This window comes from Doryrhamphus excisus, linkage group LG13 (genome assembly GCF_037039965.1).
Source record: "Doryrhamphus excisus strain RoL-2023G ecotype Guam linkage group LG13, RoL_Dexc_Guam_v1.1, whole genome shotgun sequence".
In the NCBI taxonomy this organism is placed as follows: domain Eukaryota; kingdom Metazoa; phylum Chordata; class Actinopteri; order Syngnathiformes; family Syngnathidae; genus Doryrhamphus; species Doryrhamphus excisus.
In genome coordinates, this window is record NC_136369.1 from 13,690,068 (window position 1) to 13,714,101 (window position 24,034).

General features: G+C 40.3%; 1 protein-coding gene across 2 annotated transcripts in view; it reads left to right on the forward strand.

The window, feature by feature from the left end:
* The window catches only part of galnt2 (UDP-N-acetyl-alpha-D-galactosamine:polypeptide N-acetylgalactosaminyltransferase 2), a 47,634-nt gene that overhangs the window by 17,576 nt on the left and 6,024 nt on the right, over positions 1-24,034 (forward strand). For both annotated transcript variants that reach the window (XM_058088863.2, XM_058088862.2), the window contains exons 2-13: positions 8,132-8,213; positions 12,417-12,570; positions 16,193-16,291; positions 16,391-16,458; positions 17,099-17,164; positions 17,272-17,393; positions 18,973-19,060; positions 19,239-19,326; positions 19,550-19,653; positions 20,180-20,306; positions 22,665-22,757; positions 23,905-23,988. In XM_058088863.2, the coding sequence (XP_057944846.2) occupies positions 8,132-8,213; positions 12,417-12,570; positions 16,193-16,291; positions 16,391-16,458; positions 17,099-17,164; positions 17,272-17,393; positions 18,973-19,060; positions 19,239-19,326; positions 19,550-19,653; positions 20,180-20,306; positions 22,665-22,757; positions 23,905-23,988 (1,175 nt within the window). The remainder of the gene's footprint in view (positions 1-8,131; positions 8,214-12,416; positions 12,571-16,192; positions 16,292-16,390; positions 16,459-17,098; positions 17,165-17,271; positions 17,394-18,972; positions 19,061-19,238; positions 19,327-19,549; positions 19,654-20,179; positions 20,307-22,664; positions 22,758-23,904; positions 23,989-24,034) is intronic.

Sequence of the window (24,034 nt, forward strand, 5' to 3'; positions counted from 1 at the left end):
TGGGAACTGCAGTCAGGGATATTAACACACTTAAATTGTGAATGAGCTCACCCTGAAGTCAGACCGAACCATGTCTCCTATGTGTTAGTCTCAAAAGGGGGATTGTACCAAAAACCCTTTGAGCTCTTATTCATTCTGACAGCACTCTCATTGCTCATGCCTGTTTTTTACTGCCATAAAATGGACACTGGTGACAAACTGATTATTTAAAGTAGCAGTAAAGATCAGTTGAATATTTGCTCCATGGGTCCATCTGGAAGTTTTACGTTTCTATGATTAAGTTTCTGTGATAAATATAAATGACAAAATGAACAGAATGCATTATATAGAGTACCATAGTAGTTTTTGTATGCCAGGATGTGGTTGTGCATCAATGAAGAATGAGAAAGAACACCATCATGGGAAACCATACGACAGCCTCAAATTTCCCTTTTCAACAAAGGTATACATTGAGGTATAAGTGAGGCCGATACCTGGAAGGCTATCTTTACAAATTCATACAATGTAGTTGAACATCTCACGCAATGCTTCAGCAGATGACTCACTGCAACCAACATCAGATAAATGGCCTAAAAGATAAATGACATGACACAGTTACAGTACATACGTGTATTAACAGGGGCTGCACGGCGGACGAGTGGTTAGCACGCGAGCCTCAAAGCTTCAATTCCACCCTCGGCCATCTCTGTGTGGAGTTTGCATGTTCTCCCCGTGCATGCGTGGGTTTTCTCCGGGTACTCCGGTTTCCTCCCACATTCCAAAAACATGCTAGGTTAATTGGCGACTCCAAATTGTCCATAGGTATGCATGTGAGTGTAAATGGTTGTTTGTCTATATGTTCCCTGTGATTGGCTGGCGATCAGTCCAGGGTGTACGTACCCTGCCTCTCGCCCGAAGACAGCTGGGATAGACAACCCTTGCGAGGATAAGCGCAAGAAAATTAACGAACTGAAATATTAACCCAACCTAAAAGATACCACACATGGCTAAAAAATCTATTTGACTTTAATATTAGCACATTTGATTCACACTCAAGAGTTACTTTCAAAGACACCACATAATTAAGTAGAATTCATGTTTTGAGTGTAGATGTATTTATCAAATTGTACCTCTGATTGTACCACTAAGAGTTATGTTAGTGAGGGCATTTATGCTATTCATTGCACACTGACCTGAAAATGCACGCCAACTGAAGCAAAATTGTGGCGTCAGTTTTCAAAGTTGGAGGACGCAAGCTGAGTTTCTACTGTGCTAAACTTTGCAAAATAACTTGTTAGCATGAATTAGACAGTTATATTTGAAGTTTGTCAAACATAAACCAAATATCTAAATAAGGACACATCCCAATAAATAAATGATAAGCCGCTTGAGTCATATTGCTACCGAAAGTGATGCGTGTTTATTAAATTGAAATGCGCCGCTTGCACAAACAGAGCTGTCATCAGCAATATTGCATCCCTTATCTCTGTGACTGCTTTTTCTGAAGGCTTGCTGACTTGCTACTCTACATTTTGTTAATTAACAACAGTGGGATAGTGGCAGATTTTCATGGACATGCCTGCCATATTAAATGGTCACTCTGTTGCCTTTTCCTCCATTAACCACTTGTGATACCAGCTAATATCATAATGACAATTAACATAAAACTAGACTGTTTTTCTACTACAGTACCACAGGCGCTCTAGTGGGGCAAAACCTTTTTAAGGTTTCAACTTTCAACAACAGACATTTGATGTTGGCAAGTCAGTATAGGACAAATATGGACTATGTCCTCTCCAGCAGTGGAGCAGCTGGTGATTTAGTAAGAGACTTGTTGCGGTAACATGACAATGACAAGGTGGAATTATTCATCCTGGAGGTCACAGTGGGGGGGAAAAAGTCCTCAACTGGAAACTTCACAAATCGTTAAATGCTGATTATATCCAACCAAATGTACTGCATGCTGTTTGAGGTGTGTGTGTGTGTGTGTGTGTGTGTGTGAGTGAGAGAGAGAGCTCTTGGCTCCTCTTAGAGTAATCTGTCATCAGATGTGATCAGATTATCGTGGATTATACGCTGACCATTAGAGGATGGACACTCTTACACGCACACACACACACACACATGCAGCCGCTTGTCGACGCAAGGTGTGCGTGTAACCTTACTTAACACACAAATGTTTCTCAGGCTCCAAGTGTATACATGCAAATATGAACTGACACTGGCTGAGGCTCACTCACACACAGGCATACACTCCTGCACACACACACACACACATACATGCATGTCGTGATCTGTTGGGGGATTTTAAGTTCATCCTATTATCCAACCTGCAGGTGTGAGAGCACCCAGCAAACATCCTTCACTTGGCAGCGAGTTGAACACAATACGTTCAGTGATGCTGGATATTTTCCTCTATTACCTATACTGTAATGTAAAGTCAATTCATCCCTTTCAGGCTCAGCTGTACATAACTGTACAGGCCCTGTATCCTTTGTATTGAGTTGTGGTCACCGATAGAGCAGCTACACACAAATAACCCGCGCAGAAGAATTTATAGATTTTGCAGAATCGGCACCTATTCCAGCTGTATTTCCTTTTGATTTGTGCTTCCTGCTTCCTGTTTTGAGCTATCCCAAACTTCTTTCAGGGCTCACTTCCAAATGCGTAAACCTCATTATTTGAAAATTTGGCATCGTTTAACACGAGAATACAACATCTAACTACATTTGTAGTTCAGAAAAATTGAAAAAGCATAACAGTCAAAAGGAGTTCAACACTGACGATAACCATGAAATTAACCAAACCCTAAAATTACTAAAAGTGAACCTTTTGAAGATGCTTTCAAATACAGTGGAAGCTCACTGTGCCTCGCTTCTAAAACTGTTACATTGGCTTTGTAATTCTTAGTTATCAGTGAATCCCAATTTGGCTTCATGTTATGTTTAGTAACACTATTTCGTTCAATAAACTACCTCTATGCAAATTTCCCCATGGGGATGAATAAAGTATATACCTACCTACTACTGCAATGTAAAATGCATAAGAGAAACTTATGCAGTCTTTCATTCATTCCACTCTTGTGAAATCCAAATAAATAATTAAAATGGTTTTGTGATATTGTTAGGTTGTATGTACCGTTGGTCGAGGTGCGTTGACATGCTGCAGGTTCTCATCATATTGGGATGTTGTTGCTCTGGAACTGTCAAGTTAGATTTACTGTCCCCCCGTGTTGCAGGAAGGCCTAAATTGCTCATCTCTCCTTAGAGGATAGAACTTCTATTCTGCAAATCCGCACTGTGAAAGACAATAGAAATGGCATCATTCGCTTGATTTGAAGATACTAAACAATGTAAAGTAGACTTTTTTATGAATTGAGATGAATTAATGACTATGATTTTTTTTTAATGAGTTTTAAACTCCAACATGCTCATGTGTTCACACTGGGGTCCATGGTTGAAGGAAAGATTTTTTTTAATGCATCCACACTTATGTAAGTATGTATAACAAACATATCTCTCAACATTTGCTCTGTAAGCAGCTCTGAGACAGCAAATTATGTACATGTGTCTTTATAAAGGGTTGAGCTGTTTCTCATCAGGTTTTTTTTGCCATGAATCACAAAGATTTGTGGTGGGAATCTGACTCACACCGGTTGTGTATTTATGCATTTTTGAGGTTTTAATCGACACCTGGTACATAATACATACATAGGTACTGGTAAACAAAATTCACGGTTTGGTTGGAAACATTTGTGTTACGAAAATAAATTATTCACAAGGCTGCACAGTCGGACAATGTAATTGTATAAAAACAAAAGTTTGGCTCACCGCTGTGTGGATGGTTGCTAGCACAAACACCAATGGAATCGGTGCGGTACTTTTAATCACTGTAGCACGAGTAAACAGTGACAGAGCACTCTGACCACGGTGATGAGCAGAAGCTGCAGCAAGGGAGGACTAACAAAATGACCCGGGCCGTTGTGACCTCACTGAACTGAGGTCTTGTGTGAAATATCGTGACGTGATGCATGACAAAGCAACCTCACAGGTGGTCGTCTTTCATTCGTAGGTTGCACCACAATATATTTTGGATCTTTGACAATACAAAATATACATATAACAAATGGATATCTTTGTAAGTTTTTTTTAACTTCCATTGTTATTTCTCGCAGGTCACACATAAACAGGATTTTTGTTATGTTGATGTACAAACTTAACCTAAAGATATTATCAATAAACATGCCTTGGTGTTAATGATGTCAGGGCTCGACAATAACGATGTACCGATGGCCCGGGGCAAGTTAAAACAAAATTCGGGCAAGTAAATCTAATCAGTGATATTCCCGTCGGGCAAGTGCACTTTGGCATGCCATACTGAGTTTTTTTTAAAGCGGTTCTTGTTGGGTGTTGGTAAAACACGGACTGCGTAATTCTGGTGGTAATTTGCAAAGCAATCCTTGCAATGGACCAATCAGAATCGTTTATTTAGACCGCGGTCCGTAATCCACAGTCCGCGTTTTACCCACACCCGTTGTTCGCGATCAACCAATCAGCGATCGTTTGACTACGAAAACATCCATCATGGCGTCGCTGCCAACATCGTCTAATTCTGAAGGAAACAGCAAAAAGTGATTAATCTCTATCGTTGCATGGTTTTTATTTCCAAGGCAGCATGAAAAACAACTTACTGGCCTGTCGCAGACTTAACTAACTAGCTGGGCGCACGGCAACCGAACTTCTCCTTTTTTCCCTCTCGTTCCTCTTCTTTGGTCCCAAAACGCCCGCTCCAAGACTGCGAGCTGAACATGACTGTCCCCCAGCGTCCATGCATGAAACTGCAGCCCGGAATACAACACACGCGCAACGCTACAGTATTATTTATTTTATTATTTTATTTATTTGAGATTCTCATGTGATGCCACAAAAAATTACATGATATCATTATGGCAGTCTTTTAATTTTACATGGGGCAAGTTCGGGCAAGTAGTTCTCACCTTAAGGATTCCCCATGGGCAAGTCATTTTGGTTTTTAATGTAGAGCCCTGGATGTACTTGCATGATTGATGGACTTTCCAAGTTGGCCTTAACACCCTTAAAATGTCTAGTAGTTACTGTTTCTGTGTGACATCATGTTTGTTCCACTGACTGCCCACTTGGCTTTATTACTGAACCCCATGCATTAGCCATTAAAAAGCTACTGGAAGCTACACACCAGTAAACCCAAGGAGAAGGCGTATTCACATAAATTGTTGAAGATGCCGCTGGTTTAGTGTGTGCGTGCTGAGGACTTGGGAGGCCTCCGACACTTTTCTGGATGATGCTCAGAAAGACCAACATGGGATGTAATGACAGATTGAATCAAGTCTATATGAGAGGGAAAGCCACTTGGCTGCATTCAGTAGCTGATTTCTCTCATCTTAAGAGGTTGTGAAATAATTTATGGTGGCGTCATAGAGCCACAATGAAAGATGTCAGCCCATGTAAATCTGAGTGAAGTCGAGATGTGACATTGGATGGTAGGCCATGGATCAATCATCTGAAAGTTGGACAGCATTCACTTTCATCGAGTGACAGCAGCAGTGCCAGTTGAGGTTATGTTAGATGACAGTGACCCTTGGAAACGTCAGTGCTGCTCACATTTTATCACTTTGGTAATAAAGATGCTGGCATATTTCTGTCCTCATGTGACTAAATGTGCCGCCCGTTATTGGTTGTGCTCAAAATGTTTTAAAAGCCATACTAGCATATACAGATGCATTTTAGACAAATTGCCAATGACTTGTGGGCAATTAATTGCCGCCTGTGCCCCTGCAAGATATTTTGTTTGATGTCGGACATGTTTTTTTTTTTCAACCTGTCTTGCTCAGATCCTACAGACGTGCTTGTCAGCCCCCTGAAGGTCTGTACCAAATTGCAGCCATGTAGCAATGTTGCAAAATTTTGCAAAAACAAGTCTTTGATTCAAGCATGAATTGGAGTTAAATTTTGTACCTCATTTACTTCTCTAGGTAGCAAGCTGTAGCTATGATTGATGACAGGAATGTATAGTGCATGATTACCATTTGTACCATGATTTTGAAATAATGAAGTAAATAGAAAATGAATGAATGCATATCTAAATCAACCATATTGCATTTTTAAGGACGCCTCCAAGGACTCTCCTAACAGAGTGCGCATGCTCAGGGTCAGATATTTTCAAGGCCATGTTGTTAGGAAAATAGCACAGGCAACACAGTAGTGTTGTCGTTAAGCAGCGAGAGCAGGAGGAGTCAGAAGCCACGCTACCTGCTATGCTAAGCTATCTTGAATGTAAAGTAGAGAAACAACAGAAGAGTAAGTGCTTAGTAAATGTTAACAGAATGAGAGAACAGTTAACAGAAGTCTAGCTGGAGCCGCGTTATGCAAAATACGTGCAAAATTGGGGGCTTTCTAACACGGTCAGTGCATCCACTCAACACGCTCATTTATAATAGGCCATAGTCAACCATGAACAGTGTGAATTTATTCATATATATAGATAAATGCTCTATTATATTGTCAGTGAAGCCCTGAAATTCAAACCGCAATATGGCGATCTATGGCCGGAAGTGAACACAGTCGCAGTCACACTGTTTTGAGAGCACGCCCGAAATAAATTATGACTCAATACATACCGCATACATCAGCAACCTTTGTAACCTGTTTTGAAATGTTATTGTTATCACAGGCTCCAGCATACCAGCAAACGTAGTGACGATTAGCGGCATAGAAAATGGTTGATTTTTATCACAAGAGGTTGCATGTTAAGAAGTTCCTCTGGATTTAAACAGGAACTGGACTTTTGGGAGGATTTTGCCCGTCATTCACAATTCTTATGTGAAACACGAACACGTATTTATTTCCCTTTTCTGTGCTCTACAAAAGAAAACTAGTTAATATGTAGTAGTTGCAGTATCTTGCTGTATTTTGATGATTTAAAATGTTACCAAAACATCTTTTGGAGGCGCATTGATATACATATTTATGCTAGTTCTGGCAACAACAGCAGCGACAACACTTACAATGTCCGCTCTCCTTGGGATGGCTGTGTCTTCCAGCACAAGAAGTGTGCTGCAGTCCTCAGGTTAAAAAAAATGCTGACGGCAAACAAGTATCTTGAGTCTTGTTAGCAAAATGGATAGCTAGGTACCCACTCTTCCGTCTGCAAATGATGCTGAGACTAGCGATTAGCAATGCGTCGTGTTAGTTCGCAAGATAAAAATATTTTTCATGTTAGCTGCTACAATAATAATATTGCTGTTGCTTGTTTAATATACAAGTCATTTATTTCACACTATTTACAGTAGCTTTCAAACAGGAATAGCCTCAAATTACTACTCGACTAACCACAGTTGTATCTTAAAGATAGTTGTTACATACCAGTGGTCTATCTGATCTTCTCTCATTACAATCATCTTGTCATTGTCCACTAAATGTTCTAATTATGTACTCTGTACAACCACTTAGCATCATATAATACATGTCATAGGTATGTCACATAGATATCAAACAATTTTGCATCGTATTTGTATCAGCGCTTTGAGAAGCATGTATTTTTAGCTTCTTAGAATTAGCTTCAAGAATTGTCATACTCTTTGATGAATACAAGTACATATGATGCTTATTTATGACAATATATTCTCAAAGCCAAACACTGCAGTGTATTTCACAATATGGATTTTAAAATATTGCCCATTTCTACTCGACACTCAACAGTATGTATCTCCACATTAGTCAACTTCAGATACTTATCTCCAGTCATCTTTATCTCACAAGTAAATGCATCCATTCTTTAGTCTTCAGAAAATATTTTTATATTATCAGCAGCTCATCATCATAGCGGTTGGGGATCTGGACAGGCTGGCTTAAAGAGAAAGGATGGGCAGTGATTGTACAGTAGATAACTGTGCACAAAAGCCAAGTAGCTGAGAGAAAACAAATGGCTGAGTGCAGTTTTCTTTAGACTTGTAATAGCCTTTGTTTTGGATGATATGCTGAGGTGGCTCATATGGACAGTCGAAGCAATTTCTTTTCCTTTGTAGATGGACAATGATGTTTTGTCTTAAAATATGCATGTATTGTTATATTGGTGTTTTTATTCATTAATTGCTGAATGTGTTTTGTTCTTACAGGATGAGTGGGACTCCAGTGACTCGTCCATACGAAACAAAGCTCACAACTCTGACGACAAATCTCTGGAGACACTTCCACCTGGTAAGAAAAATTCACCCATAATGCCCAAATTTCCCTTTTATGCCAATGTATGTTGCTGGATGTGGAGAGAGTTACAACTGCTAATGCAAAGACAAAGACAACCACGGCACACATCAGAGAAGTGAACAATCTGGCTTGAAGCAGCCTAATTTATTACCTTACATTCAATTGGCCTGACCTGTTTTAAATTATACTCAACCATGTCGATACCACTGACATGAGCTGCACTTCACTTTCTGGAGTCATCTTTAACCTTTTTTTATTAGCTACTATGAGCCAGTAAGTCCATCAATATCCACGGTCTTCCTAGTGTTCAAAGCTAGCGCGAGCCTCAGCTCCTTTTAGAATGTGCCATTGAAGCAGATTATTTTATTAAAGCGTGATCAGGACTTCTTCTGTTAAATACAAGTCATTTTCAGTTCTTTATTAGCACAAATTTGGCTGTTTTTGTGTCAAAATACACTATTTACCACAAAAACAAAAGTATAATTAAAAAAAAATGTATGCTCAGGAGCAGCTGTGATCTCCCCCATGTAGTAGTACAGTTGATCACATGACGTTGATAGACATTAATAGTGATCTTTCTTCACGACAAGCAGACATTTGTTGAGGATTTTGTCTTGATCTTGTGTTTGTGAAGCGAATTGAAAAAGTTAGTTTTCCCACTTTTGGTGCTCATAATCAGGCTATAGTGTAGGGCTGGGCGATTTAAGCACGATGTACGAAAAGAAAGACTGGATATGATGCAGAGGTCTCATGTTTCAAGATGGCGCCGCCCGACTGCAAGCTAGTTAAGGGAGCTCCGTATATTCTGTGGCATTTTTAGTGTGTAATAGTACTTTATTTATTACATTCTTACTGTTTTTGTGCCATTAACAACCCCTTAAGCAAGTGTGCGGCTATGGATGTTCATCTTGTTACATTTGTAGCTTACCGCTTGCTCCATTGTTTACACTCGGGAATAGCTGTTAGCTTTGAGCACCCCTTTGCTATGCTGAACAATCAGAGATCCCCAGGGAGATACAGAGGAGGAGAGGCTGCATGGCAGGAGTGAACCGTGAAAAAGACGGTATAAAGGTTGCTGTATAAAGACAATATCAACCATGTTTACCGTCTGTCGTCATGGAGAACGTGAGATAGAAATTCACATGTTGCAGTCAAACCAAACTACAGGGAGTATCTACCCAAAGTCTGTTCTTGAGATTCGTAGTTTTACCAAAGGAAGATGACAGTCCAATACACTCATCAGTCTGATTGTTGAAATTCCATTTTAATGTCCACAAACCCAGCTATGCGTCCCCACCCACTAGTTTCCAGAAGCAACGCCCACATCCAAGAGCAGAGCAGATTAGAAAGTCATATCGGAGCGACTTTTCATTCAGCTCTCGTCCGAGCCACCGATCCACCCCTCCCACCCCTGAAATTCCCGTGACCTGCAAAAACCAGAGTGCATGCTTTTTATCTGATTGATCCAGGACTGGAAATGGATTCCAATATGACTGCTAAAAGGGGGGCATTTTAACCTCAGTTAGATGTTATACTCAATGAACAGATGAACAGAAAATGTTGAAAGTCAAAAAAGGATGGAGAGCAAAGTATGAAAACAACAAAAGGGTGGCACATATCTACATTTCATTTCTACAGTGCTGTCCCTTGAGAAGATGTACTGTTGTACAAATTGCTCTAATTTACTGTACGTTGGTCCTTCGGTTACATATAAGTTTCCTTACTGTGATACATAGGTCAAGTTTTGGTGTAAGTCAGATCTCACGGTTGCTCACACGGTATACAGAACACATGAAAGACATATAATATAGAGTAATAAAGAATAAAATGAAAGAGTAATTTAAAAAAAAAACACAATGTACCTAAAGAGGTTGTGTTCTTTAAGGGGTCTGTTCAAGTGGGTTGGTGGGATTCCATTGCTGATGTAATGGTTAGACATTACACAGGGGACTCCTGTCTGCCAGGCAACATCGGTATGAAAACACCGTAGCATCGAGGGATTTCCAGAACGTATTGCTGCCAACACAAACAGCCAGTCAGAAGAGCTCAGTGAACAAGAGGCCAATTTGGGAGAGAGGGGAGAAAATGGTGGTCGAATGAGAATGTTGAATGAGAGATGCGAGTGAGGACACGGGCAGTTAATAAGAGTGTGTCAGCCTGGGGGAGAAAATGCAATGGTTCAGTTTGGGTGGCTACAGAATGGCCTGAAGTGGAAAATGTTGGTTGTGGCTGTGGGTCTGTAGACATAATGGTAATAGCTTTGTCAGCTATGTAAATAGTGTATCATTGCATCCTGTGTTACCATGGGTGGAGGGGAGATCCATTGATGACTCAGCATCAACTGTATTTCATTCACTCAACAGTGCCAAAACCATCACGGTGAAAAATTCAGATGGGTGGGGGGGTTGAGTTCTGTCCGTCTCCATCAATTTAGTTTGAAGCAACAAGTTGCCGGTTAGCCAACTGTAGCCCACTAATGTCCAAAGTACAGCCTGGGGGCCATTAACGGCTGGCATGTTGTTTTTTTATGATGGCCTGTGGCATCAATCCTGGTGGAGTCAAAGGTGGACAAAGCTAAAAACATCTGTAAGGAGTAATAAAATTAATTTTCCCACATTAATCACTCACTGCCATGGAGCCCGGCTATCAACAAGGACATCACACACTCTGACATGCGTCGCCTTGTCTCCATGGAGCCGCTTTCTCTTCGCGAGCGGATCATTGTGAGCTCCATCTAATTAGAATGTGAGACACGTTCGCACGCTGTCAGGGCCGACACATGCACACACTCCGGCTGTCGCATCTCGTCCTCGTCAGCCTCCCCTTCTCTCTGTCTGTCTCCGCCTGCATTGCTCACCTTCATGGACAGATAGTGTAATCTCACACCGCCATATGCCGAACACAAGTCATTAGCATTGCAGCTGCATGCACCTAATTAAGCTGTCTTTTTATTAGAGTGCTTCTCAGTGGTTGTGATTAACTGGGAAATCAAACACTTTGCTCTGTTTAGGGATCTTGGTAACCGGAGCAGCGGCCTCTTGAGTGTTTGCAGGTTTCTCAACTCTCACTTTACCATCCAATCTTTCAGTGAATTACTTCAAACTAGGACTTTTGGGGTGTTTTCTACCAAAGCGTTGCTTCGTTGTATCCAAACATTTTTTTTTGCTCTGCTTGCGAGTAGCAAATACGTTACGGCAGCTCAGCCAGCTTTCTTCCCTGAAATCTGTGAAGTGTTCTTGCATCAACCCCTTGCATTTTCTATTCCAACTGATGTATAATCCCCGTTCTAGTCCAGACACATTTGTGCTGGTTCAGAACTCTGTAGGCTTTTATGCTTTTTGAAAATGTTGAATTTATTAGACACGTGTTTTACTAGAGAGTGGGACTAAAAATGAACTTGAATTTAAAAACGTAGACCTTCTGTGTCAGTCTTTTAAATACTTAATTAACAAAAATCGGGCCTGTGTGAATCATGCAGGGTTGTAGCAAACGAAGTTTCAAGTATAGCCGGAAAAATATGGTTATTATATAAAATGGTCTGGCATAGGGCTGCCATTCAGCCGCACACACATGCACTCCAAGAACTCCATTGCGGAAATGGGATTCTTCTCATTTATTTATTAATTTATTATTAGTACATGACTAGTGGTATCATTGGTTTAAGTTTTTGTTGCGTTACCTTGATTTCTGCTGTTCTTTTTTAAATAATTGTCTCTGTTTATTGTATTTTTAATCAAGTGAAACAAGTGAGATGAACTAATAAATGAACACTCTCAACCTCCATTAAAAGCAATGATTCTTACTCACAGCTCTATTTTCAGGTAAATATATACTATATGGCTACGTTTCTGTCAAAGTGAAAGTTATGCTTGAAACATACGGTAGAAACATACTTTTTTGAATGAAAGATGAGTCTAATCTTTCTTTTGGTATACACCATGACTATATAGCCCAAGAACAAAATATTCTGTGTGCCTTGAAAAATCAGTCAAACGGCATGTACAACATCCATTCCATGCGGAAGTGGTACGTTTTTGGCTTCTTGCTTTGTCCTTCTCCACTCTGTTTGAAACACTTTTAAGTTTAGAACAAATAAATTTGAGGGTAACCAGTTAGCTCAGTAGCTTATGTCCTTGTGGCGATCAGCAGTGCAGCAGTTTGCTTTTGTCATTAATGTGTGCCTCTGTTTGTGTCCAGGTAAGGTCCGCTGGCAGGACTTTGACCAGGATCTGTATGTCGGAGCTACGGTGGTTCGGCCGGGTCAGGACCCGTATGCCAGAAATAAGTTCAACCAGGTGGAGAGTGATAAGCTCCGTATGGACAGAGCTGTGCCGGATACCAGACACGACCAGTACGTATGTTTACAAATGTATAGAACGCTTTGCCTTTGAACAGTTTGATGCACACAAACCTTTTGTGCATGTCTGTTTGACTAATTTTTTCAAGAATGATAAGATCGTGTGGAAACGCCCTCCATTGTGGTGGTGTGAGCCAAACGACATCAGGCAGTAGCAGCAGAGGCCAAACAATGTACACTGACCGCACCTACTAAAACTCACAAGCGGTTGGTGAAGGCCTGTAGATAGATCACAGCACAATACCAGGTGGACTTCATTTAATTCAGTTTTAATTTTATATCTCACCAAATCACAACAATTTTTTACTGGTACTGATCACATTGGCCCCATTTAAGTGATTTAATTTGTCTTTTGTTGTCTGAGAATTAGTTATTAGTTGTTATTCTACTTATGTGGACATACCTAAGTAGAATAACACATAATAAACACATAACCAAAACCCAGCAGCCCTCAGTATTGGGGTAATGTGGTTTTAAAAGGTTACTAATTGGTGCTGGAGGTTCCTTAATGTATTTTCCCTTGACAAGCCCATGTCCTATTAACTCTGTCATCATGATTGACTGTGGCTCATAGTTTCATTTTGGCAGTATGAACAGGATTTGTTAGACAGCACTCATTTGAAGGCCTAATATTCAGAAAAATGGGAAAGTCAAACCAAATCAGTGAAGCTGTAAGAAGGGAAATTAAAAATATTATATTTATTCAAGTTGAGGCGGCACGGCGGTCGAGTGGTTAGCACGCAGACCTCACAGCCAGGAGACCAGGGTTCAATTCCACCCTTCACCCTCGGCCATCTCTGTGTGGAGTTCGCATGTTCTCCAGTTTCCTCCCACATTCCAAAAACATGCTAGGTTAATTGGTGACTCCAAATTGTCCATAGGTATGAATGTGAGTGTGAATGGTTGTTTGTCTATATGTGCCCTGTGATTGACTGGCGACCAGTCCGTGGTGTACCCCGCCTCTCGCCCGAAGACAGCTGGGATAGAGCTTTTCTTCCTTTCACTCACAAACGCACAGTCATAAGTCCCTCTGGGAAAAGATATCTTGAACAATGAGGAGGAGTTCATTCATTCATGCATTTTCTACCGCTTATCCTCATGAGGGTCACAGGCGTGCTGGAGCCTATCCCAGCTGTCTTCGGGCGAGAGGCGTGGTACACCCTGAACTGGTCATGAGGAGGAGTTATAATGCATATTTTAAGATAATGGTAATCAAGGAAATAGCGAAACTGATGTTTTTTTATTGAGGTTTGTCTATAGAAATATTTTTAAACAACAGATTTTGAAAAATGTGGCCATCGTGTATGCAGGTCAATAGTGTGACAATCGTGTGACAAACAATGTACACTGACCGCACCTACTAAAACTCACAAGCGGTTGGTGAAGGCCTGTAGATAGATCACAGCACAATACCAGGTGGACTTCATTTAATTCAGTTTTAATTTTATATCTCACCAAATCACAACACTTTTTACTGCTACTGATCACATTGGCCCGATTTAAGTGATTTAATTTGTCTTTTGTTGTCTGAGAATTAGTTATTAGTTGTTATTCTACTTATGTGGACATACCTAAGTAGAATAACACATAATAAACACATAGCCAAAACCCAGCAGCCCTCAGTATTGGGGTAATGTGGTTTTAAAAGGTTACTAATTGGTGCTGGAGGTTCCTTAATGTATTTTCCCTTGACAAGCCCATGTCCTATTAACTCTGTCATCATGATTGACTGTGGCTCATAGTTTCATTTTGGCACTATGAACAGGATTTGTTAGACAGCACTCATTTGAAGGCCTAATACTCAAGTCAGACTGTCAGAAAAATGGGAAAGTCAAACCAAATCAGTGAGGCTGTAAGAAGGGAAATTAAAAATATTATATTTATACAAGGTCTAAAAAATTGCATTTCTAAACAACTGTAACTGATCTTTGGTTCACTAAGATGACCCAACCTGTCGCCCTCAGATGAAAGGAAATTGGTTTAAATATGCAGAAACAACCCAACCATCTTCCATGTACTTTCCTGCACAATTTTTCTATTCCAATATCTAAAAGCTGTACAAATAGTGCTCATGGTGTTAAGTTACGTTCCATAAAGTTAAATACCTTATTCTTTCCCCCTCAATCGTAGTGTTATCACCTGGGATGCAAAATGATTTACAATATTCCCGCTCCCTGAAGTCGTTCCATTTCAGCAGGAGGATTAGCATCTGCTTTATCACATCTCTCCACCACATTGTACTTCATTTGTTAACATTTTCCTAGTGATGCTGATCTTGCTTTTAAAGCCCATTAAACAAACACTATGTGCTCTCTGTGTTTGCTGCCAACACTCCTCTGTGTCTATTCATCACTGGTTTTATTCTCGCACTTTCAGGCCAGCCGTACACACACATAAACACACAGAGTGTTTTTCGAGTGACAGCGGTCTGGCTTCACTGATGCACTTACCTTACGTGGCCAGCTGAAGCCATTAGCCTACTAAAAGAGCACGGATGTGTCTCCTATTGATTTTACTAGTGATTTGACCACTTGCCAAAAGTACAGCCTCTGTGAACGTTGCTTTTTTGTATACACGATCATAAGAAGCTATATGTTTGTTTGATTAACCCTAATATAAGACCATATATTTCTTCCAAGAAGAAAAGGCAGGTCATCTTCTATAGCCTCAAAGCCAGTCAGAGCTTTTCTTCCTTTCACTCACAAACGCACAGTCATAAGTCCCTCTGGGAAAAGATATCTTGAACAATGAGGAGGAGTTCATTCATTCATGCATTTTCTACCGCTTATCCTCATGAGGGTCACAGGCGTGCTGGAGCCTATCCCAGCTGTCTTCAGGCGAGAGGCGTGGTACACCCTGAACTGGTCATGAGGAGGAGTTATAATGCATATTTTAAGATAATGGTAATCAAGGAAATAGCGAAACTGATGTTTTTTATTGAGGTTTGTCTATAGAAATATTTTTAAACAACAGATTTTGAAAGATGTGGCCATCGTGTATGCAGGTCAATAGTGTGACTCAAACGTAAATAGTCTTTTTCTGGCACTGGTGAATTTAGAGACACTAATTGAAGCTTGATTAAGTGACATATTGACTATTTTAAAGTCAATAATAATGCTAGAACAGGCACATTGTTCTCTCTCTCTCTCTTTCTCTCTCTATCACAAATACACACACATACACACACAAATCCATTTACCGCACCTTCACTTTCAATTGTGCACACTCGCATCAAATGCCATCTCCTGTCTTTTTAATTGGATGTTTGCAGTGGTCAGGTCAGACGTGTTGAGAGGTGGTTGCTAATGATGTCATGATTCTCTTTCTTCTTCGGTCTTGTTGCTTCTTCCTCAGCTCTCTGTTCTCCACTCTAAATCAGAGCTGGATGGGTCTCTGGTGAAACCTAATGCCAATCCTATCTCCAGTCACACGTGCGGGTGTATGCACCTAAGTGTTAGTGTGCACTGAACCCTATTTATTGTGTTCACTAGAGCATTCCTACTTCACGTCGTTACTTGCGTGCAAATGCATGAGGGAACGCATCTGCTTGCTTGTTGTCTCATTCTGTGTGTGTGTGTGTGTGTGTGTGTGTGTGTGTGTATGTGTATGCATATAGTTGCAGACACAAGCAATGGAAGTCAGATCTACCAGCTTCGAGTGTAGTCATCACCTTCCACAATGAAGCCCGCTCTGCCCTGCTGCGCACCGTTGTCAGGTAACATAACACATTCCGTTGGCGTCCTCTTAAACAAATGTAAATAGAGTATCTGAATCTAAATGTTCGATTATTATTTTTTTCATGTTCTTGCTGTAGCGTCTTGAAGAAAAGTCCAGCTCATTTGGTCAAGGAGATCATCTTGGTTGATGACTACAGTGATAATCGTAAGTATTGTTTACAAACACAATGTACGCACCTGTGGATATACCTAATAATCAATTATTTACCATTTAAATGATTGTGCGGAATTAATATTTTATTACCAAGTAATTGCCTCAACTATTAGTAGATTTTGGGTCGTAAACTGGCTTTGCAATTTTGTGTGCATCCATGTTAATGTTGACTGTTAATGACATTTGTGGCACCCCCTTGTGAGCTGTGCTGGTGAGTTGTGAAACGACAAATCAGTCTGGGGGTAAATTTGGAGTTTCATAACAGCGCCACCATGTTAGAAAAATATTAGCACAGGAAGCGCTGTAGGGCCCCCTTTTGTGCAGTTGTCTAGGAGTTGAAAAGGAGTTGTACCATATCCCCGAAGAGTTAGCAGCTGCGGGATGGCATGCATTTCCCAGCATGCTTTGTTATAGTTAACATGATCACTTAGACTTAGTCTTAGTCTTTTGCCTGTTTAAGGTGTTATTTTGTACAGACAGGTTGTAATAGTTAAAGTGTTGCTGTTTTTGTCACATACAGGAGTTCAGATGATGAACAGAATAGCCAGTGAAAGTTCAGAGAAATCCTTACATGAGCCACTAGTATGCTGATTTCAAATGATCCATGAGCTGTTTTATGTGTTTGTTACAGCTGAGGATGGAGCGCTACTTGGCAAAATGGAGAAAGTCCGCGTGTTGAGAAACGACCGCAGAGAAGGTAATTAAGAGCAAGATTTTTTTTTTCTTGAGAGAAACCTCTAGGTGCTGTTCTTGCTTTTATATCATCTGTCTTATGTGGTGTTTGTAACCAAATGTTTCTATTAGGACTGATGCGCTCAAGGGTTCGTGGTGCTGATGCTGCCACTGCACCAGTCCTCACTTTCCTAGACTCACACTGTGAATGTAATGACCACTGGCTCGAGCCACTCCTGGAGAGAGTAGCTGAGGTGCATACACACACACACACACACACACACACACACCCTGTGTACTTTATCCGACTTCCTATCGTCTTAACATTTGACCATACACTGTTAGAAATGACAGAAGTAAACACATGTGCTATCTTTAGCTTACCCTGTTGTTGTGCCTTAGCTGTGGACACTGCAGTATTATACTCCACTATATTAGGTACACCTTTACCGTATATTGATAGCCAATACAAGAGCTGTATAAAAAATATGCATTTACAAAGTTATTACTGCTCAATTTTGATTGATGCTGTTGGAGAGCTTTTGATTTAACATCCATTTCTTCCAGCAGAGGGAACTCGGGGAGCATATGTTACATTTTTATTTTAATATCATTAAGATTTTTTGTGATCGAATTGGTTCTGTTGAACCACTGCACAACTCACTACAAAAACAGTAGCAAGTATATAATGAGTATGCCCATTGGGATACATTGTGGTTGTCTGCCACCATGCATCAACCATAGCCTATTAATATTTCACCACTCTCTTATAAGTAACCAAACATTACAAATAGCTCTCATGCAGTATAGCTGTACACCACAATAACAATTCCAAAACTTTTTTGATCATGCCGTTGCAGAGCTGACAATGTGTACGCATTTTGTCGGACATTATTTCCTGTGTAAAGGACATGTTTGCTCATCTTTTATCTTCTTGGAAGCGGTGTTAATTACACCTTTTCAAAACAGTCTGGTTGGTTACATAGATGCAATATCCTATCACTTGGCTTTCATTCATCCAGCTGTCTTCACTTCTTGTCAGAAAAATACACAATCTAAGCCACTAAAACGCCCTCAAAATGTCACTAACACACTGGAATAATTTGTGCGTGGGAGTGAGTATTTTTTGTTTTCATTGCCTCTCGGCAAGTTCAAAACAAGCTGCATCACAGTGCAGCTCATTTTTTTCATCACATAATTTGGTTATTTATATCTGGTTGATTTTCTGGCCTTCTTTACACAAAGGTCAGAGGTCAGGCTTGCACCCACCGCGGAACTGACAAGCTTGTCATGTTCAGCATGCGCTTTAGTCTTGACGGTCTTCTGTAGAAGGAAAGTTTTTCAGAAAGTGTGATATGTATTACTTTAATGGATCCTAATGGGGGCTTGTTTTCAGTGTCGTACAAGTTGTTTTATGCGGAAAATGCTTTTAAATAAGCTCCACAACAATAACTACTTGGATGAATTCACCAGTGAGATTCACTAGATGATAATACACACAAAGGGCATCACAAACATTTTCATTATGGAATTCATCTTCACCTTAAGTTGTTTTGACAACAATGTTAAATATTTATCTGTATTAGACCCCTGGTCTTTGTCATTGCAGTGTTCTGCCAGTTGGCTTTTCTGGGCTTTAGTTGGCATTCTAAATAATGAAACACTCCAAACAACAGAGTGAAACCTTATGTGTTTATATCAGAATGCCTCCACCCTGAATGAAGAAACTCCCTCTGAACAGTTTCTCTTATTGTTGAAATTGAGTGCTTTATTCACAGTTTTCTCATATAAACACAGAATAAATTAACACAGAATTATCGCCTTCTTTTCCAGGATAAGACCAGAGTGGTATCTCCCATAATTGATGTCATCAACATGGACAACTTCCAGTATGTGGGAGCCTCAGCTGATCTCAAAGGAGGTACGTTGCATGTGATGCATTCAATGTCAAGTGTACCTTCCAGTTTTTGCAGCTGCATCATCATTTTGTGGTTTAGATGCATAGACTCTTCTGACAACTCAACTAAATCTGTCAGTTTACTGGACATACAAACACTGCAACTATATAAATGCGTTCTGTCCTTGTCTGCAATGTTTAGGTTTTGACTGGAATCTGGTCTTTAAATGGGATTACATGACTCTGGACCAGAGACGAGCAAGACAAGGCAACCCCATCGCCCCCATAAAGTAAGTTTTTTTTGTGAGAGTGTAGTCCAAAATCTAGCCTTGATGCTGGAATTTAGACAGTTTAAACATGCTATTAGTAAGCCCCGCAGGGATCACGTTGTTTTGTATGTCTGTTGTGGACTTTCACTATTTTCGTACACTTACTCGCAGCTTTCTTGTATCTCTTGTATGTCTTGTGATATCAGATCAGTTTTGTCCTGATTTTTCCTGCCGCTCCTTGCAGGACTCCCATGATAGCTGGAGGTCTGTTTGTCATGGATAAGGAATACTTTGAGCATCTTGGGAAGTACGACATGATGATGGATGTTTGGGGAGGAGAAAATTTGGGTGAGTGCAATATCAAGTCAGCTTGTTACAACTCGCAATGCATTCAACATATGGACAAAAGTATTTGGACACATAGTCATAACACTCTATACTTTATGTGTACTTGGAACAGAAAATTCCCCTTTCCAACTGTTCCCCCAAACCTGAAGCCTACAGTTGTCCAATGTGTCTTGCTAAGATTAATAATAAATATTCAGGTGAGGCTAAGGGGTCCTCGAAAACCCCTAAAAGGCATGCTTTGTCGTTCTAATGAATGCCATAAATCCATTTTCTCCCTCTCACTTTACTCCAAATGAATTACTGAATTTGTCACGCTCACAGCTGTCAGACGTAGGCATTCCTCTTTTATGGGATTTTTAATGAACTCAGACAATTCACACACTTGTTTTATCACTTATTCAGCTGGAGAAAATGTCAGAGGGAACTTGACACTGTCACCACATTGAAAACATTTATGAGGTGCTGATATCCCGCCGCTTGCAATAATCCAATGTTTGTTTATGGACCCGCTTGTGTTGTGTTTCAGAGATCTCATTTCGTGTGTGGCAGTGCGGCGGAAGTCTGGAAATCATCCCGTGCAGCCGAGTTGGACACGTGTTCAGAAAGCAACACCCGTATACGTTCCCTGGCGGCAGCGGCACTGTCTTTGCAAGGTGACGCACACACACTCACAGTAGACCACAAGCTACCAATTACAGTCTCCCTTTAATGACATTCATTAAGACTGTTTAGGCAGTGAAATTGCAGCGTTTTGGAATGATGTCATTATTCGTTAATGTTTGGCTGCTAAAGCCCAAAATCCAATTACACACTTAATATCCAGCAGTAACATATTCACACACCTACTGTATATTAGATGTTCATTAAGCTTTTCTCATCTCATTAAGGGAATTCATTGAATTGCTCAGGCAGTGCGGCATCAATACGGTGCATACTTGAAAATAGCCAAATGATGCATTTAAATTGAGTTCACTGGCAAGTTAGTATCTGACACATGAGGTGGTGAACACATTCTTATATATTTGTTTCACTGAGAACTAAACAGTATGTACTCTTAGACCCCTCTTAGAATCAGTTCAAAACATAAATGAACAGTAAAACCTCACTGGTTCAGTAGGAAATAATAAAAATAGAAATATTCTAATCTGACTATACAGTGTTTTAAGTAACATTTTGACATTTTTATTATATATTTATTTTTATATTTTATTAACAAAACGTCAACAGCAATACAAACACACTCAAAAACAAAAAGGGGGCACTGGACATACACATCACACAATTTGGTTGTCCCACATTCCCTGTCATGGTGCAATTTGAGTAATTTCCTTGAATTTGTCCGTGAACAGTGTCCATTTCACCCATTTTTCTCCACACATGGCTTCTTCAGTCCTCAATCTATGTGTTAACAGTTGCATGCCATGTATTGCGTTACATTTTGACATTTTTAACTTGTCAAATGTAAAAAAAGGCAATAGTAAACTTAAAAGTGTCATGTCAAACACGTAAAGGTGTGTCATGGTGCTGATTCGCCTCACATATTTCAAATGTTTCAATATTGTCAGTTCACACACAAGTGTAAAAAGAAGTTAACCACTCTAAAAGAAGACGTTAACCACTGTTAGTCACCAGGGACGACTTTCACTCTTACATGTATGAATTTGTCGTACTCAGCATGCAATTTAAGTCTTGAATACCCTCGTATGCTTCACCGGTGTCTATTTTGTTGCATTTTGCTGGTTTCAACATTCCTGTCCACCAGTCTCGGGGCATGACTGAAAATAATTGCGAACCACTGCACTAGCTGCACAACATGCCAAAACATCAGTAATAGTCATTAAATATGCACTAGCAGAGTGATACACACCATTTATACACCTCTATAATGAAGAATCATTGTGAACTACAGCGGCATGCATCTGAACCTTAATTTGATGTCTTCCCCTTCACTGGAGAAACATCCGGTCATGCTGTTGATCCTATGTAGTCGGGTTGTGCTGGCATCTTGTGACCGGGCCGGGTCCCCTGCACTTGGGTTAAGAAACAGTGTGTTCAGCCAACATCTTCTAAAACAGCATGTCATGCGAGAATTTAGCCTGAAATGAACTCTTCTTGTTTAAATTTTTAAATGCATCCGCCGTTGCCCCTCTGCAGTCATTGCGTCTTGGAACACCAGATGATGGTGGTGATTTCAGCTTTTATTGTGTGTTTGAAGGTGTACCTGCACAATCTAATGACATTCAATACAGCAGCTGTATCAATAATTCTCCATTTACAGATAATTTTGGTGACACTGTCAGGGAGGTATTCATTTAATAATATGTCAGATTCTTTGTTTGTAGTTTGCATTAATGTAGAACTGCTGTTTCTATGGTTTTTGATACAATTCTGAATTTCTTGTGTATGCAAGTAATGCAGCTGCTAGTGATTGTTCGATTCGACTGAATTTGAAACCAGATTCACCCTCTACTTGCATTCTAGCGGTGCCCTTTACAAAGTCAATATAAGTGTCTTAATTACAATTTATGGCGACCTTAGGCTCTATGCAGAAATGAATTTTTATATAATATACCCGCAATATATTGAACACTTAAAATGGCTCACAGTTGTACAACCAAATTTTCCACCAAACTGCAATTAGTGTGAATCCAGTTTAACAGCTGTCTGTGACATCATTAGTAAATAATGTAAATGTGGCAAAATAGCTTCGGGCAGAGTGTCAACGCTTTGCTTTGCCTGGCAACCCCTACAGAAAGCAGTAACTGGAGAAATAAACAATCCCTTGTGATTGTCCAGACAGGGTAAGTCTGCCCTCTAAAGGCTGTATTGATGTAGGGAAACTTACATTTAATGCTTTGTTTATCTTCACCTCTTTAGCCTTTTTCCCTATGAACACATACTAGCAGATGGTAACCTGGCACATATTAAGCACAGGGAGTGGACGCACTGATTAAACTATTCCCTTTGCTGTCTTCCTTCCTTCCTTCCGTCCTGCCTTCCTTCTATCTCAGGAACACAAGGAGAGCTGCTGAGGTGTGGATGGACGAGTACAAAAACTTCTACTACGCTGCGGTCCCCTCGGCGAGAAATGTGCCCTACGGAAAGTAAGTGCTTGCCTTCAAACGCACCACAGCGCATGGACTTACTAATTAGCCCACCAGTCTTTTCCCAAAATGTGTTTGGCGGCCAAATGCCTGATTTGGCTGACTGCAAGGCTGCTACATTATTTGATCTGTGCTGCTGGGAAGTGTTCTAATTTGCTTCAAAGTCTATGAAAGCCTCATGCAAACGATGGATGGATAATTGAACAATTTTTAGGCGATGACTTACAGTCTCCATCATCTTCGCTTTCTTGCTTGTTGATGCGGAAGATATCACTGGTGAAATGTTGCTTGACTGTGTGAATTTACATAGCACTCACATGATCCCTAACACAAGAGTGTCAACACTGCTGCTGCTATAATTGGGGATCCATAATCTACAACATCAAGTGTGCCTTTGATAGCCTAAATTTTGTTAGCATGTCATGTTCTGTTGATAATATTGAATATTTATTTTTTACAATGGGTGTTGGAAGGATTAAATGTTGATTATAAACATCCATCCATTTTCTACACCGCTTATCCTCACTAGGGTCGTGGGTATGCTGGAGCCTATCCCAGCTGTTTTTGGGTGAGAGGCGGGGTACACACTGGACTGGTCGCCAGCCAATCACAGGGAACATATAGACAAACAACCATTCACACTCACATTCATACCTTATTAGATCAGGTTGTATTGTATTGAGCTTTATTCGCTTTTTAGCTGTGCTTGTCCATATTACCCAACATTATGGAGTGGGATAGGATGACAAACATGAGCAACACTAGCATAGTATTAGTATTAGCATAGTCACATTTTAACCATAACATCATGGTAGTTTCGCTGAAGGAAAAACAAAATGATGAAACTTTCAGCTCCCATGAGCTCCGGGCTTTATTTTCAAGCTTCAAGAGTCTGTGGTAATTATAAACATTGTTTTGGAATTACATTTACACGCTATTGTTTGTGGAGCAAAAGCACTGGAGAACGCTGATAGAAGATTCTGAAAATGAAGTCTTTTGTCACATTGTAGGAGCATTATTTGCCATCTCCCCGAAAGGGACAGACATGCCACAGGCTTCTGTAGTCCTTGCCATGAATGGGCCTGTAATTTAACCACAAACACAGCTTTTATCATGATTGACAAGCCTCTTATATTCTCTGTCTCAGCATTCAGAGTCGCCTGGATATGAAGAAGAATTTAGCCTGTAAGCCCTTCAAATGGTACCTGGAGAATGTTTACCCTGAGCTGCGGTAAGATGATGACTGGATTCCATTTCATATGCATGCATGAGTGCTG